Raw genomic sequence first — 15,778 nt, 5'->3', positions numbered from 1 at the left:
TAGAAATAGATCCTGTTTAACTCTGAATGTTATGAAACACGTTGTAACGGTGACTTTCCTTCTCTCCACTGACTACGGTGACATTTACATGAACGCTCCTACAAACACTCTGCAGATGTTGGATGCTGTATATCACGGTGAACTAAGATTCATAACTGGCTGTAACTACCGTACCCATCATTGCACATTCACTGGTTAATTGGTCATTATTAACTTCGCGCAGACTCTCACTGGCACATTTTCATCTTTAAGTCACTTCTTGGTCTGTTGCCTTCATACATCTCCTCCTACATGTCACTGCATGAGTGCAGCTACAGCGTGCGCTCTCAGGACATTATTACATGCAGTGTCCCCTCAGTGCAGACTAAACTAGGTAAAACGGCATTCTCTTCCTCTGCTCCTGTTTTTTGGAACACCTTGCAGAAGCTCTCGACCTTGACCTCTAAGTGATTTTAAACAACTGCTCATGGCCAAAATCAACACAGACATGTTTCTGTTTTTAATATTGTGCATCACTTTATAATGTAGCTGCTTTTGTTTGTTTTTTATTGAATTTCTTACATTCACTTTTCATTTTATCCATTCATTCAGCCTTTATTTAGACAGATTAATCCCATTCAGCCTGGGGGACTCTTTTACAAGAGAGACCTGATTTATATGTCTTTTTACATGATTGTCTATTAATGTCTGTACCTCATCTGTGTTCTTTGTTTAAAACAGGTCTCTTGTAACCGAGTCCTCGGGCTCAATGAGACTAACCTGTATAAATAAAGGTTGAATGAATGAACATTCATGCCCATGACAAGTGAATGGAAACCTCTTGTCACAACTGTGTAAAATGTGCAACGAGACCGTTTACTCCAAATGTTCAGGAACATCAGCATTGACATTTATTAAGTTTAATAAAACATGCCTCAAAGTTGATTGTAGCTAAATGTTCTGTTCTTTAAATGTAAATTTCGTCTGCCCCGGTAACCTTATTGTCCAAATCAGCACGCAGCTCATTTTTGATCACTGTGATGAATTTTACATCCTGCTGTTTGTTCCCAGATCTAAAGTTGGTCATTTTTATTACACACGCTCACACACACAGCAGCTCAGTCGGTGCAAGTTACTTGAGGCGACAGCCCGCAGAGTTGTGCAACAGAACTAAGCAGTGATTGGCTGAGAGTACAAAAGTGAACAGGACGTCCCAGCCTACTTTCAACTCTTTAACTGTGTGGAAGACACATCGTGTTCCTCCGAGTGAGCATTTTGAGTGTGTGTGTGTTTGTGTGTGTGTCTGTGTGTATGTGCATATGGAAAGGCTTTTCTCTATATCGGTGTGTAACTGCACAGAGCGCACTATCCTCATTTGACCCAAACTGAATCTGGGGCCAACTGGGTTACATAAAGCCTGCTGCTCTGTTGCCCTCACCAGCCAGAAGCCTGAAATCTCTGTGTGTGTGTACATGTGCACATGCTTGTGAAAGTTGCCACTGGGAAGGACAGAGATTTAAAGAGGAAACGAGCGTTTTATGTGAAAACAGAAAAAACTTGTTAGATTTGCCTTTGTCAAAAAATCTCCCTTTTAAAACACTTTCACTTGAGAGAACATTTTGATACAATTCAGACGAAATTAGAATGATAATTTGTTTGTTCATCCACCCATCCATCATTTTCGATGGATTTTTATCCATCATTGTCATAATAATCATCATCATCTTTACCTGCTTCTTCCTTTTTGGGTCACTGGTGCCTACATCCAGCCGTCAGTGTGTGAGAGGCAGGGGACACCTGGACAGGTGTCCAGTCCAACAGGGACACTTTTTTTTTTCTTCTTCTTCTTTTTAATTTACCCATTATTTATCCAGGTAGTCTCATTGAGCCACGAGGACTCATTTTCAAGAGAGACCTGTTTGGGGAGCAGATGGGGGTTAAGGGCCTTGCTCATGGGCCCAGAGTGGGGCGAATGAGGGTGAGGGCAGGTGTGTGTGCTTCACCTACCCCACCCACATTTTTGATGTTGTCGGAACCGGGGCTTGAACCGGCGATCTTCCGATCACAGGCTCACCTTCTCTAACCTCTGCGCCACCACTCCCCCAGTTACATAGAGACAGTGACTGTAAAAATCAGTTTTGATGCAACAGCAAGAAAAAAACAGAAAATATAATTCTGCAAATAGACCCACTTGAAAAAATCTACACTCTCTTTTGATAAATTCAAAACCAAGTTTTGCAATTTTTTGTAAATTTATTAAAATGAAAAAACTGAATTGTCTCATTTAAACAATCAGACTTTTTGCAACAAAAAATTAAATTTAGTCCAGTTCCTCCTATTTTATTTTATTTTTATTTTTTCATTTCTGAGTACCTGTGGTAAATTAAACTGATTGGGCATGGTTTGGAAAGGAACTGCCAACACCATCCCAACAGTGAATCATGGTGGTGGCAGCATCGTGCTGTGGATGTGTGTTTTTTTAGCAGCAGCAAGTCCTGCAGAGCTCATAGCTGCTGCACTGAAGGTTCCCACAATCTCAGTGGCCTCGAGTGTCCTCAAATGGAAGAAGTTTGGTACAACCAGGACTTATCCAGAAGCTGGCTGCCTGGCCACACTGGTAATCCTCTCCTCAGAGTGAAACCCTTGAAATCCAGTTTGAGTCTTAAACTGTGAGGAACAGATTTCTCTGGTCCAAAGAAACCAAGACTGAACTGTTCAGTTAAACACATTTGTTCAACACCATTGCATCATGGTGTACTTTTTAACAGTGAGTAATTGGAGACCAGTCTGTTAAATCCTTAATAAAACCTGTTTCTCAGAGCTCAGACTAGGCAGAAGGTTCACCTTCCAACATGACAATGTCCCAAAGCACAAAGAGAAGACAACTCAGGAGTGGCTTAGAGACAACTCTGTGAATGTCCTGCAGTGACACCCTGACTTAAAGCCATCAAGCATCTCTGGAGAGACATGACATTAGATCCACCAGTAGTCCCCATCCTTTTGTAAAGAAAATGTCAAAATCTTCTCATTCAGGTGTTTGTTGCATCCAACCTGAAAAAAAGACAACTGCTGATAAAGGTGCTTCAACTCAGTTCAACTCATTGTCCTTTTGGTTGCCATTTTATTTTAAATGGTTAAACAAAATTGTATGCATCTTTTATGATTGTCTATTGTTGTTGTTGTCATCTCTCTGTTAAAAATTCAGGTCTCTCTTGTAAATGAGTCCCCAAGGCTCAGTGGCGTTAACCTGTCTAAATAAAGGTTGAATGAATGAAAAAATCGTTGTCCGTGTTTCAGCAGCAGTTTCATTCATGCTCCGACCTCAGTGTGGAGCCAGACAACTGAACGATGTTTGTTGTTTTAATCCTCAGGTCACACACACACACACACACACACACACACACACACACACACACACACACACACATATGCTCAGGTTGGCAGGTTCATCCTTGATTTTCTTTTTTCATGTTTTTTTTTTTTCTTGCATTCCAAAATACTAAAAATCTGTTCTTGACTTTTTTTGTAAATATTACTTTTAGGTTTTCTAACAAGTGCAGTGATTAGGGAGACAGATTGTTTTTACATAGTGGAATAAAATACAGTATAAAGTGTAACAAGGTTAAGTCAGGTCATCTGGACAGATGCTTTGTTGAGAAGAGTCTGTCCAGATGACCTGACTTAACCTTGTTAGATTATTTTACCTGGATTATTGAGCAGCATCAGGACACAGTGTAAGTGAAAAACTGTGTCAAACTGCATCAGGTCGGTTCTTTGTAAATTGTGTGCTGTTGAATCGTATTGGCGTCCATGTCTGATTTTCTAAATGTTTAACCAGTTTGCTTGGTTTATAATGGGGAAAAAAAAATCAATTTTTAGATAATAAAATTGTGTAACTAGAAATATGTTGCAGAAGCTGAAACCTTTTCTTGACTAAAGTGATTGTGTAGAAAGAGAAACAGGAGCCATCCATGAGCTATGATGTTGTAACTTACTGCTCAGTTTTAGAGCTCTGTTTCTGCTCGACTCGGTGGGTTTCATCTGAACACAGAGCATCCTGATGTGAATCACAACATGTCCTCACGTGACCCAGGAACATCCTCACCATTACCAGCACTTCTTCCATTATTTAGATCCTGAGAAGCTGCTTCAAAATCAGCTCGTTCCTAGATTTAACTATAATTATATTTTAATAAATACAGTAAGCATACTGCTGGAGGACAAACTGACCACATCACTCTGCTGCCGTCTTTACTTGCTCTACTCTTCCTGTTTGTATTTGTAATTATTTCTATCCTTTACTGGGTTTTTTTTTTTTTTTTCTTTCCTCTTATAGAAACTACACCTGGACCTGTCATTCTGTGTTTGTCTGTTTTTCCTTCCTGTTCCTCTCAAACACCAGCCGGTCAAAGCAGAGGGACGCTCATCCTGAGCCTGGTTCTGCTGGAGGTTTCTTCCTGTTAAAAAGGAGTTTTTCCTTTCCACTGTCCCCTTTGTGCTTGCTCAGGAATGGAGACTGAGATCAAGTGAAGGTTCAACGTGTCTGCTGGCTTCCTTAGATAGATACTTTTACTAATTGGCTTTTTTTGTTTAATGTATGTGAATGTTTCTGTTCCGTGCCCTGAGTCGACTTCTGATGTGACTTGGCGCTATATAAATAAATTTAATTGAATTGTTCAGGATTTTTTCCCAAAGAACTTAGTTTTCACAGTTTGTTCACATGTTTGAGGTTTAATTTCCACTTGGTAGAGTATTAGCATTTGTAAACCTATGTTTTTATGAGAAATTATTTGTAGATACTTATAGTGCAGTGATATTATATCCTAAAAAAAGATTTACAAATGCTTATTGTGCTTACAAGGTAGTAACTTAGTCTGAAATGTTTAATATAATAAGTCTAGGGGAAATATATAGGTGAACAGATTTGGCTCACTATTTGGCAAGAAACTGTTCATTTTTTTTCCTCTGTCACTCTTAATTAATGTGTAATAAGCAGTTATTAATGATTTATAATGTGTTTATAGAGTATTATTAATGTATCTATAAATTATTTATAAGCCATCTATAAGGGGAGCCTTAAAAGTATACTTTCATCAAATGATTGGTATGGCCCTTGGGGTGTCCAGAGATTAATCTGGGCTAATATTAATTAATGGCCGGGGGGTGGCTGATGGCTGTCTTCACCGCTGTGCCTGGTGGAGGATAAAGTTGCTCCCTCCTCTCGACAGGATGTGTCACTCTGTGCAGCCTGAGAAAAGCAAAAGAAGAAAGAACCCTATACAATGTAACTCCTGCGCAGTTGGATGTATTTCACCAAAAACGTTGTTTACTTGCATTCCATCTTCAAATTCCAGTCCATAAAGTTTTAAAATACGTATTTCAAAAACTAGAAAAATATTCTCTGTTTGAGTCCCTCAGCAGTGGGGCACGTCGGCATACTGCTAGTTTCTTTGGATCGGGCGTACTTTAGAATCGTTGTGCAGTTCATCCATCAAAGCACCTGCATTTTGTCAGCTTAGATTTTTACCAAAGGTTGTCCCAAATTACTTTAGAGCCTCAGACAAAAAGGTTGATGCTGGTTAAAATTTCTCGAAGTAGATGCATTGACACCCTTCTGGTTTTTCCTCTTGTGTTTGTGTTGGACCATGCGGCCTGCTGTGAGCACGCAGCTCTCTGGATGTTTGACAGTAATTATGTGTTAGCATCCTCACACTCGTTTTGTTTTTAAACATTATCTCATGACAAACGCCTCACAGCGCTGTGTTTGTGACAACGCCTTTAACTGAGGACGCCCCGTGGTGTTGGCTTTTGACACATAACAAATTCAATCGGACGTTTGGTGTGACTCTGATTCGCCCACAGATGCTTTCATTGACCCGTCAATCTTCTCCTGGAACGCTGGACTGGGTGTGCCAACAAGAAATCATCCTGCGTTGTCTCCGTTTTGGTTTTATAAAATCACATCAACCTTTTTGGGTCTTTTTCACTTCAGCAACAAAACAATTGTTTTTTATTTAATTTATATGGTCATTTTAGTCAGAGCTTCTGCAGTTGTGCCACAAATTCAGAGGTAATTGGACTGTACTTATAGCGCCTTTCCATTTTATCAAGACACTCAAAGTGCTTTATACTACAATCTGTGTCCTCATTTACCCAGTCATACAGCACTCTACATCTATACAAAGCTAAATGAACAAATCATTCTAAAGAGACTAAGCCGTGCTTTATCATGTTCATACACTGATGGGGCACATCTGAGGCAATGAGGGGTTCAGTGTCTTGCCCAGGGACACTTCAGCATGTGACTGCTGGTGGATTCGAACCCCCAACTCTTGCATTGTAGGACAACTGTTCTAACCACTCAGCCACAGCCGCCCACATTGCATTGACCGCCCCGGAGGTCAATGCAGCATCTAATTTTCCTTTTTTTTTTTTTTTGTGGCAACCTTAGTGATGAGAGTTTGGGTTAAATTTCTACTAAAATGTATCCAAAGTTATTCAAATGGCATCTCACAGCTTTGAGTGCAAAGGCAATATACAACATTGCATTAGGCTTAGTTGTTTCTCATTCATATTTGTGCACGTTGATTTTAAAAAGTTGCAATACTTGACATTTTACCACTTTTATCAGTTGTTGATTAGTAAAAGATAAAAACTTGAAATATCAGCATTTCTTTGATCGTTGCTTTTCTAGTTGATGTCCCAACACGTCAAGAATGCCAGTGTGCCTGCATTGTTGGTTTTATGCACAAATGGCAAATAAAGTACTTTGTACCTTTTGCACATCTTCAGTTAATTGAGGTTTGCAGACGTTTGTTTCTCCTCAGCTCTGTTGAGGCATTTCACACAGCATTTCAATCAGATTAAAATTTGGACTTCGACTGAACCACCTTGACTAATAACCTTTTTTTTTTAATCTGTTGTTCTGTCATAGTTCTGTTGCATCATAACCCAGTTTGGTCCAAGCTTCATCTGTTGGACAGATACCTTCACATTTGAATCTATAATTCTTTGGTCTTCAAATTTGTTCATGGCTGACTCCAAAAAAACTGCAAACATCTCGGGTCCTATGGCTGCAAAACAAACCCAGAACATTAGCCTTCTTCCACCATGCTTGACTGTCATGAGCTTTAAGGAGTTTAAGATGAAGTTATTTTGTTCTACCATGAATGCTTCCTGACACTTTATTTAGGAGTTTATCATTTTAAATGAACAGGCCCAAACCACGACAACTTTACCATGTGGGTCTTTCATAAAACACTTCAGTGAAATGGCTGCAAAGACCAGTTCTTTAAGCTCTCTGTGACCGTTCATAAGTCACAGATGGAGCCGCTTACTTCCGGCACCGAAGTGAGATTTTAGAAATGACGCAGGCAGTGCGTATTCTCAAGGGGACGTTCAGCAGAACTCAGCTGTGTTGTTGTGGAACGCATCGTAATAAATGTGTGATGGACATCCGTTTTGTGTTATTTACAATAACTCACTTTAGTGATAATATTTGTTGTTAACTATTTTTTAAACTATCTAAAATGTTGCTGTGCATCATCGATATTCCCTCTGTAATAAATCTGTCGTTTTTTTAGCAGGCAGTCGCACGCTGTTGTCCTCAGTTCATCACGTTATTGAGATGTGGCACCGCAGCGTGCTTTTTCATGTCAGCTACTCTGGGTCTGCTACTACCTTGCTCAGTGGCACACCAGATGTGAGCTGTCTTTGACCCCCCCTCGCTGGCTCAGCCCAGAAGACACCAAGGTGGCCAGAATACGTTAGTCCTGGACTGACGCATTTTGTGAAAGAGCCTTATGCTTCACTGATGAGAGCAGATTCATATACATAAGCACAGACTTGTCCCTCCAAACTTCTCATTTATACCAAAAGGGTCTGTTTTTCTTTCACTTGTTTACAAAACCTCTGTCCAAAGGACCTGACTCAACCTTGTTGGATTTATCTACCTGGATTTTTGAGCATTCATCAGAATGTTTTTCAGCTTGTTGCTCTGCATTAAGGTCCCCTTGACACAGAATGACAACTGTGCAAAGAGATGACAATTTATTACTGTTGCTGAAATGGAGCTAAATTGTAAAACTCTTTCAGTGTGATGCATAAATTATGCTACTAAGCTTTTAATACACACCAAATCGTTTTTAACTTCCTTTACTTTCCATTACTTGGATTCTCTCCTGCACCTTTAGTGCTACCATCTGTACCCATAATGACCCCATGCCTTAGACCCCACCCTGACTTAACTTTACAGACCATGTCAGGAAGCAGCTTCATTCTGAATAATGATGCCATGCTAGCACAGTACTCATTTACATATACAATTCAATTCAGTTTATTTATATAGCGCCAAGTCACAACAAAAGTCATCTCAGGGCACTGAATAAAAATCTTCATATATAAAAATAATAATTTAACATTATTTATCCGAGGAGCAGACTGCTCTGAATTTAACTCCATCGCAGAACTCTTCATCTTGAGCAAGCATGCAGGCGACAGTGGAAAGGAAAAACTCCCTTATGAGGAAGAAATCTTAAGCAGAACTAGACTCAGGACAAGTGGCAATCTGCTTTGACCGGCTGGGTTTGAGAGAAACAGGAAGGAGGAACAGATACACAATGGCAGGTCAAGAATCACATGTTAAGAAAGAAATAGTATCAAATGAAAACTATTCAATTTTAGCAAATCGTTAAAGGAAATTAGGTCAATTGGTCCTCTAGTAGTCTAAGCTTAAGGCAGCATAACAAGCCAACCCTAACTATAGAAGTGATAAAAAAAAAAAAGTCTTACCATACCATACCATACCACTTTATTTATAAAGCACTTAAAACAGCAACAAGGCCAACCAAAGTGCTGTACAGACAAAACAACAGGTAACACACAAAGAAAAATACAAAATGAGGTAAATCAGAATATAGACAAAAAACAATGCAGATAATGACGACAAACCAGTGTGGAGCGTACAAGATCAAAACACAGATCCTCTTGTGTTGAAAGCTATTGAATAGTAGTGTGTTTTTAAATGGGACTTGAAAACCGAGAGGGAGGGGGCCTGTCTGACAAACAGAGGTAACTCGTTCCAGAGTCTTGGTCCTGCTACAGAGAAGGCCCTGTCACCTCTGCGCTTAAGACGAGTTCCTGGAACTGTGAGGAGCAACTGGTCCGCTGACCTCAGGGAGCGTGGTGGGACATATGGTTGTAGCAAATCAGAGAAATGGGGGGGGGGGGGGGGGGACACTTTTCAGTGATTTGTAGACATACAGTAGTATTTTGAACTGGATTCGAAAGTGAACCGGTAACCAGTGCAGTGAGGCCAAAACTGGTGTAATGTGCTCTATTTTGCCTGTACTGGTTAAAAATCGGGCTGCTGCATTCTGGACCAGTTGTTGCCCAGTCTTAAAACTGGGCAATGTGTCAGCCTTATGGATAGAAACTGGAAGTTGGTTCCACAAGAGAGGAGCCTGATAACTGAAAAGCTTCCTCCCATTCTGCTTTTGGAAACTCTAGGAATCGCATGTAAGCCGCAGTCTGAGAGCGAAGTGCTCTGTTGGGAAAATATGGAACAATAAGATTTCGAATATATGATTGTGCTAGGTTGTTGAGAGCTTTGTAGGTTAGAAGTAAGATTTTGAATTCAATTCAAAGGTAATATACTCTATCATCCAGTGTGAAGTGGGACCAACAAGCTGCAGATTGGCTGCAGACTTTGTTTCGTGAATGTGCCTTTCTTCTTGCAGTGTTGCATGGACAGAGTGACTACATTGTTGGCTGATCCCTTCTGAGGAGGTTTCCAGTGTGTCTGACTCTGGATGTCTGGAGTCCAAAACCTTTATACGTTGTATAAGATGCTCTCCCTATCATAAACATTACCATCCCTGCTGTATTCCTCAATCCAAAAGACACTTCTGCAAACACTTTATGAAAATCGGACATGTGACAGTGCATCCTTTAAACAGAATGATGATTCTCAAGTTGTATGTACTTAGCCCCTCTCAGTTTTGTAAGGACTACATTTCTAAAAATAAGAATGAATTCAATTCAAATTCAAAAATACTTTATTAATCCCAGAAGGAAATTATATAAAAATTATTGATAAATATTATTGTATTATAGATAAAGTGTTTATTCTTAATTGTTAAGTTTGTTTTTTTATTTGTTTTAAACACCCTTTTAGGACCGTTGTATGTTTGAGCTCATAACTGTATTAAATTTCAAAATGTTTTTTGTTGGGTTTTTAAAAAATGTGTTAAATCTACTTGATCTTGTTTCATGTCAGACAAGTTATAGATGTGCTTCCTGAATCAATTAAACCAACAGCAGTCACGTCTTTGGGATTAAATCAGCTTGGACATCTATATCACACTGCTGTCACCAAAACATCCTCTTAACACGTGATGCTACATATGCTCTTACATCTTTGTGTCACACATCATGTTGTCAGATCTAATTAAAGCTTTGTTTTCTGCTGAAGTGCCTTCCAACAAAATGCCAAACCATTACCAGTTCCACTGGTGCTGCACTGGGGGCGATTCTGTGGATGGACAAAAATAATGAACAGCATCCTGAGATAGATGGAGTTATAAAGAAGGCACTGGTCCCAATTACAATAAACGGAAATGCACACAAGTTTATAATTGTGTTCTCTCTGTGTGGGTTTGAGCATTTAATGTGATGCAGGTTGCAGAATGCACATAATTCAAACAGTCTGAAATGAAATCAAAGCTGCAACTCACAGTTGTACCTTCATTCAATTTTTTGTTTGAAAAATGTTTGTAAAAGAAAAGCATGTCTTAAGTTTTCCAGTGCTTATGGGAAGAGATGTAATGTTTAATTTGTGTATTTGTAGAAAAATTAAATCTGACATCTTTGGGATTTTCAGGGATTTTGTGTTATGAATTGTTGTTTGGGCCAAACTACATGTTATAAATGATTTATTAGACTGAATGTTGAAATTTACTTTATTGCTTATTACAATTGTTATTAGTCAGTTACTGTATTGAGGTAAGAGAGTTTGGTAATTATTTTGTTTTGTCCCTTATTTATTGACCAAATATTGTCCAATCTGCATTGTCAATGATTTACTTCTTTCAGATGGTTAGTGTTATCCCTTTACTTGTTTCGGTGAAAGTGGACATTTTTATCGTCTTTTACCCAGTTCATCTCTCACTGCTGCAGGACTTCAGTCCCCACACAGTTCTATTTACTTCTACTGTATCGGAGCTGTAGGCTTTCTGTTTACAGATCTCAGCGTAGTTTTTTTGAACCTGTCACTGGAGGTGACCAATGAAGTCACCGGTCCCCATTTTATTCTGTTTTATGTCTTTGAACGTACATTTTCATCATTTGACTCGAAGTTTCTTTTTCAAAGCTGGAGGTCATTTGGGGTTGATTTAGTGATTAAAATGAGACTTGATGATTTGTCTTGATCCAGTTCATTTTTGTTGTTGTTTCTGTCTGCCTTGGATAATTAATGTTACTAACTGAGTTTTAATGTTTGTGAATGTTTCTGTTCAGTGCCCTGAGATGACTTCTGTTGTGACTTGGTGCTATAGAAATTAACTGAATTGAATTGTATCCTGTTGCTCTGTGTGTTTCTACAGTTTGTGCGGCATCGTTCCAGGTCTCAGCAGTGTTCTGCTGCCTCGTATGAACCCTTTCGTCCTGATTAACCTGGCAGGAGCTCTGTCCCTTAGCATCACCTACATGCTAATAGAGATCAAGTAAGGATTATTTTCTCTGTCCTAGAAATCCTCCTTAAAACTGACACACTGTAGAGTTGCTGTATTTTTAGGTTGGGGCTTATCTTCATTTGCACTGATGTGGAAATGTTTCCTGAGAAAATCCAGAAACAAAGAGATAAAAGGGTTGTCATTCAATGATTTAAGGGCTCTAATACTTTATTTATATATTGTGCTTCAATTTTTTAAAAGAATATTAAAGGCCTTGAAGATTTCAGCTAAAACTGAATCATGAACCTGTGTTTGCGTTTAGTAACTACAACGCCGTGGACACAGCATCAGCCATCGCCATCGCCCTCATGACCTTTGGCACGATGTATCCAATGAGCGTGTACAGTGGGAAAGTCCTGCTGCAGGTGAGATGAACACCCCCGTTCCTCGTTGACCCACATCTGGTACTTGTGTGCTTATCGTTATTTTTCTTGTGTGCAGACCACGCCATCCCATGTCATCGGTCAACTTGACAAACTTCTCAGAGAGGTGAGGAGAAACAAAGACTCATCCAGAAGTCAAGTTCCTTTAGGACACTGTTGATTTAATATAGTCTAATTTACCTTTTGAGGGTTCTTATATTGTTTTCCTTATTAAATAGATTTTGAAATGTACAGCCACCTTTGTATGTTTTTTTATTAGGTTATTGTAAAATTGTGTTTCATTACCAAAACAGAACCGTGTTTTTATCCGTCTTTATTCATGCTGACTGTTCTTTCCATCAGGTGTCGACTCTGGACGGAGTTCTGGAGGTTCGAAACGAGCACTTCTGGACTGTTGGTTTTGGATCTTTGGTACGTTTATAAACAGATCTTCCATAGCATTGTCTTTTAGAGTTTGTGCTCAACATTGGAACCATCAACTCTCAAAGTCTAGACTCTGATCCAGATCCTGACCAGATGGCACATCAATTCAGAACCTGCCCACTTGTAGCTGAAGGAATGCACTATCACAACACAGTCTTTACTACATTAAAATATGTTTTGTTTTTATGGATCTATTAGTTATAAAACATTGAAGTTATTTACAACAATCTTAGTCTGTAAGAGGTAACTATGGCAACATTGAAAACCAGTACACAAGATGCAAAGTTCCAGTGCGTTCGTTTTTCAAGGTGTGAAAAATAGAAGCACCTTTTGTAACAATGTATAGGCAGCTGATTGATTGATTGAATGAACTGAATTGATTTGAGAATAGAAACGCCTTTTGTAACGATGTATAGGCAGCTGATTGATTGAATTTAATTGAACTGAATTGAATTGAAGAATAGAAACGCCTTTTGTAACGATGTATAGGCAGCTCATTGATGGCAGACAGTATCATTTTCACACTGTTGGTCTGTATTTTGGTCTTAAACTTTTTTTATCTCAACAGTTTTGATGGTGGTGTCTTGCCTTAGGTTTTCTTTTTAATTTTGTTTATTATTGTGTGAAAACAAAGGCATTTTATTAAGATCAAAACTAAAAGTAATCAAATTAATTAAACACGGAGAGAAGGTCATAGGGCCTTTCTAGCTTGTGTTTACATGTTCTCCCCATGCATTCATGGGTTTCCTCCAGGTACTCCTGTTTCCTCCCACTAACCTAAAACATGCATGTTAGTAACTCTAATTTGTCCCTAGGTGTGATTGAGAGTGTGAATGGTTGTTTGTCGCTCCGTGCCCCTGTGATGGACTCGCCACTTGTCCAGGGTGTCCCCCGCCTCTCACACAGTGACTGCTGGAAAAAGCATCAGCTTCCTGTGATCTGGAAAGGAAAAGCAGTTAAAGAAAATGGATGGAAGGAGAGAGAGTAAGATTTTTTTAATAAACCTACAGTGAACACGATACATTCTTGTTAAATGTCAGACGACTTGGATAAATGGATTCCCCTGGTTTAAAGGGTGTCAATACCCAAACTCTCATTAGCAATTTACACATGCTCCTATCAGAGTTTTGTGCCTTTCACAGTTCAAAGGTGTTTTCATTACAACTCATAGTTTTGGCCACTCTCAAATGTCTTGTAGATTTTGAACCAGATTCAAGATTCTTTGTCATTCACATCACATGTGGGACATGAGGTGGAACCAAATTCTCTTTTTCTCCATTCTCAGTTAGTGAGGTCAATAAACTGTTAAAAGGTCTTGATCCTAAAAAATCTGTAGGACCAGATGAACTTCCACCTTATTTCTTAAGGCTGGCCGCTCATATCATCAAGTCCCTGTGACCCACATCTTCAATCTCTCCATAAGCCAAAACTCCATTCCAGACTCTTGGAAAACAGCCTTTGTTCTTCCTTTGCTGAAGGGAGGAGACCCCACCTCACTGAACAACTATTGACCAATCTCTAAACTCTGCATTTTAGCCAAGATTCTAGAAAAACTGATAAACTCTCAAATCAAAAATTTCCTGGACTCATTTAACATCTTACCTCCACATCAATCTGGTTTCAGGGAACAACACAGCACAACGACTGCTTCACTGAAGATTCTTAATGACGTTGTTGAAGCACTGGATGCAAAGGATTATTGTGCTGCACTTTTCTTAGACCTGTCTAAAACTTTTGACGCTGTGGATCATAACATCTTGTGTCATAAGCTCTTAGAAATTGGTTTCTCAGATCACACCATTGATTGGTTTAACTATCTCTCAGACCGGAGGCAATGTGTTCAACATAACGGTACTTCCACCAGTTATTTAACAGTCAACAATGGTGTATCTCAAGGCTCAGTCTTAGGACCCACCCTCTTTACAATCTACATAGGTAATGTTGGTAAAATCATCCCTAATGCATCCATACATTTCTATGCTGATGACACAGTTGTTTATTGTCGAGCTAAAACAGTTGATAAGGCTTTCCAGCTTTTGCAATGTGCATTTAACATCATCCAGTCTGATTGGTTCCACCTCAAAAATTGTCCTAAATGCCGACAAAACCAAAGGGATGCTTTTTTCCAAACAGGACGTCGGTCCCAGCAGTTCTTCCTCTGATTTTATCCTCAAGTGATGTCCCCATTGAGTTTGTTGATTCCTATAAATATTTGGGTATCTTGGTCGACTCGCATCTCTCTTTTAAGCTCCACGTGGAAAACTTGGTAAAGAAACTGAAAGTTAAACTGGGTTTCTTTTTCAGAGACAGATCCTGTCTAACCCTAAATGCTAGGAAACGCCTTGTATCTGTGACCTTTCTTCCCTCCATTGATTACGGTGACGTTATTTACATGAACGTTCCTACAAGAACCCTGCAGATGTTGGATGCTGTCTATCATGGTGCACTAAGATTCATAACTGGCTGTGATTATCGTACCCACCACTGCACTCTGTATTCACTGGTTAACTGGACATCATTAACTTCACGCAGACTCTCTCACTGGTACATTTTCATCTTTAAATCACTTCTTGGTCTGCTGCCTTCATACATCTCCTCCTACATGTCTCTGCGTGAGTGCAGCTACAGCGTGTGCTCTCAGGACATTATTACCTGCAGTGTTCCCTCAGTCTGGACTGAACTTGGCAAAAGGGCCTTATCCTACTCCGCTCCTGTTTCCTGGAATATCTTACAAAAACATTTGAAGCTCTCGACCTTGACCTCTCTAAGTGGCTTTAAGAATCTGTTGGACTCCTGGCAGGGACCAATGCAGTCATGTTCCTGTTTTGAGTTTTCTACATTTGCCTTATAATCTAGCTGTTTTTTGTTACTATTTTTGACGTCTTATTTGTAAAAAAAAAATTATCTGTATGCCTTTTTATAACTGTTTATTGTTGTCGCTGTTGTCCATTGTCGTCATCATTCTTTGTTGAAATCAGGTCTCTCTTGTAAATGAGTCCTCGAGGCTCAATGGGATTTACCTGTCTAAATAAAGGTTGAATGAATTGAATAAAAAAAATTGTGTAAAGTTACACCCAAAAGTAGCAAAAATATAAAGTAAAAATAAATAAACACTATACAAGGATCTAAGATACTGTATACGCTAAACACTAATACAACAGTCTTGCTACTTCGCGGTACGTTTTTCGCTGACTCGCTCTATTGCTATATCTATGTATGTATCTATATTCTATCCAATTTCTCACTCTCTCTCTCTCTCTCTCT

At 39.2% G+C, this 15,778-nt stretch overlaps 1 protein-coding gene across 1 annotated transcript in view; it reads left to right on the top strand.

The window, feature by feature from the left end:
* Positions 1-15,778, top strand: part of slc30a6 (solute carrier family 30 member 6) — a 129,405-nt gene that overhangs the window by 107,936 nt on the left and 5,691 nt on the right. The window contains exons 11-14 of the mRNA XM_037687155.1: positions 11,580-11,699; positions 11,971-12,073; positions 12,150-12,197; positions 12,434-12,502. Of these exons, the coding sequence (XP_037543083.1) occupies positions 11,580-11,699; positions 11,971-12,073; positions 12,150-12,197; positions 12,434-12,502 (340 nt within the window). The remainder of the gene's footprint in view (positions 1-11,579; positions 11,700-11,970; positions 12,074-12,149; positions 12,198-12,433; positions 12,503-15,778) is intronic.

Source organism: Nematolebias whitei, chromosome 1 (assembly GCF_014905685.2).
Source record: "Nematolebias whitei isolate Nwh7 chromosome 1, NemWhi1, whole genome shotgun sequence".
Lineage (NCBI taxonomy): Eukaryota > Metazoa > Chordata > Actinopteri > Cyprinodontiformes > Rivulidae > Nematolebias > Nematolebias whitei.
This window is presented reverse-complemented; position numbering and strand designations above follow the sequence as displayed.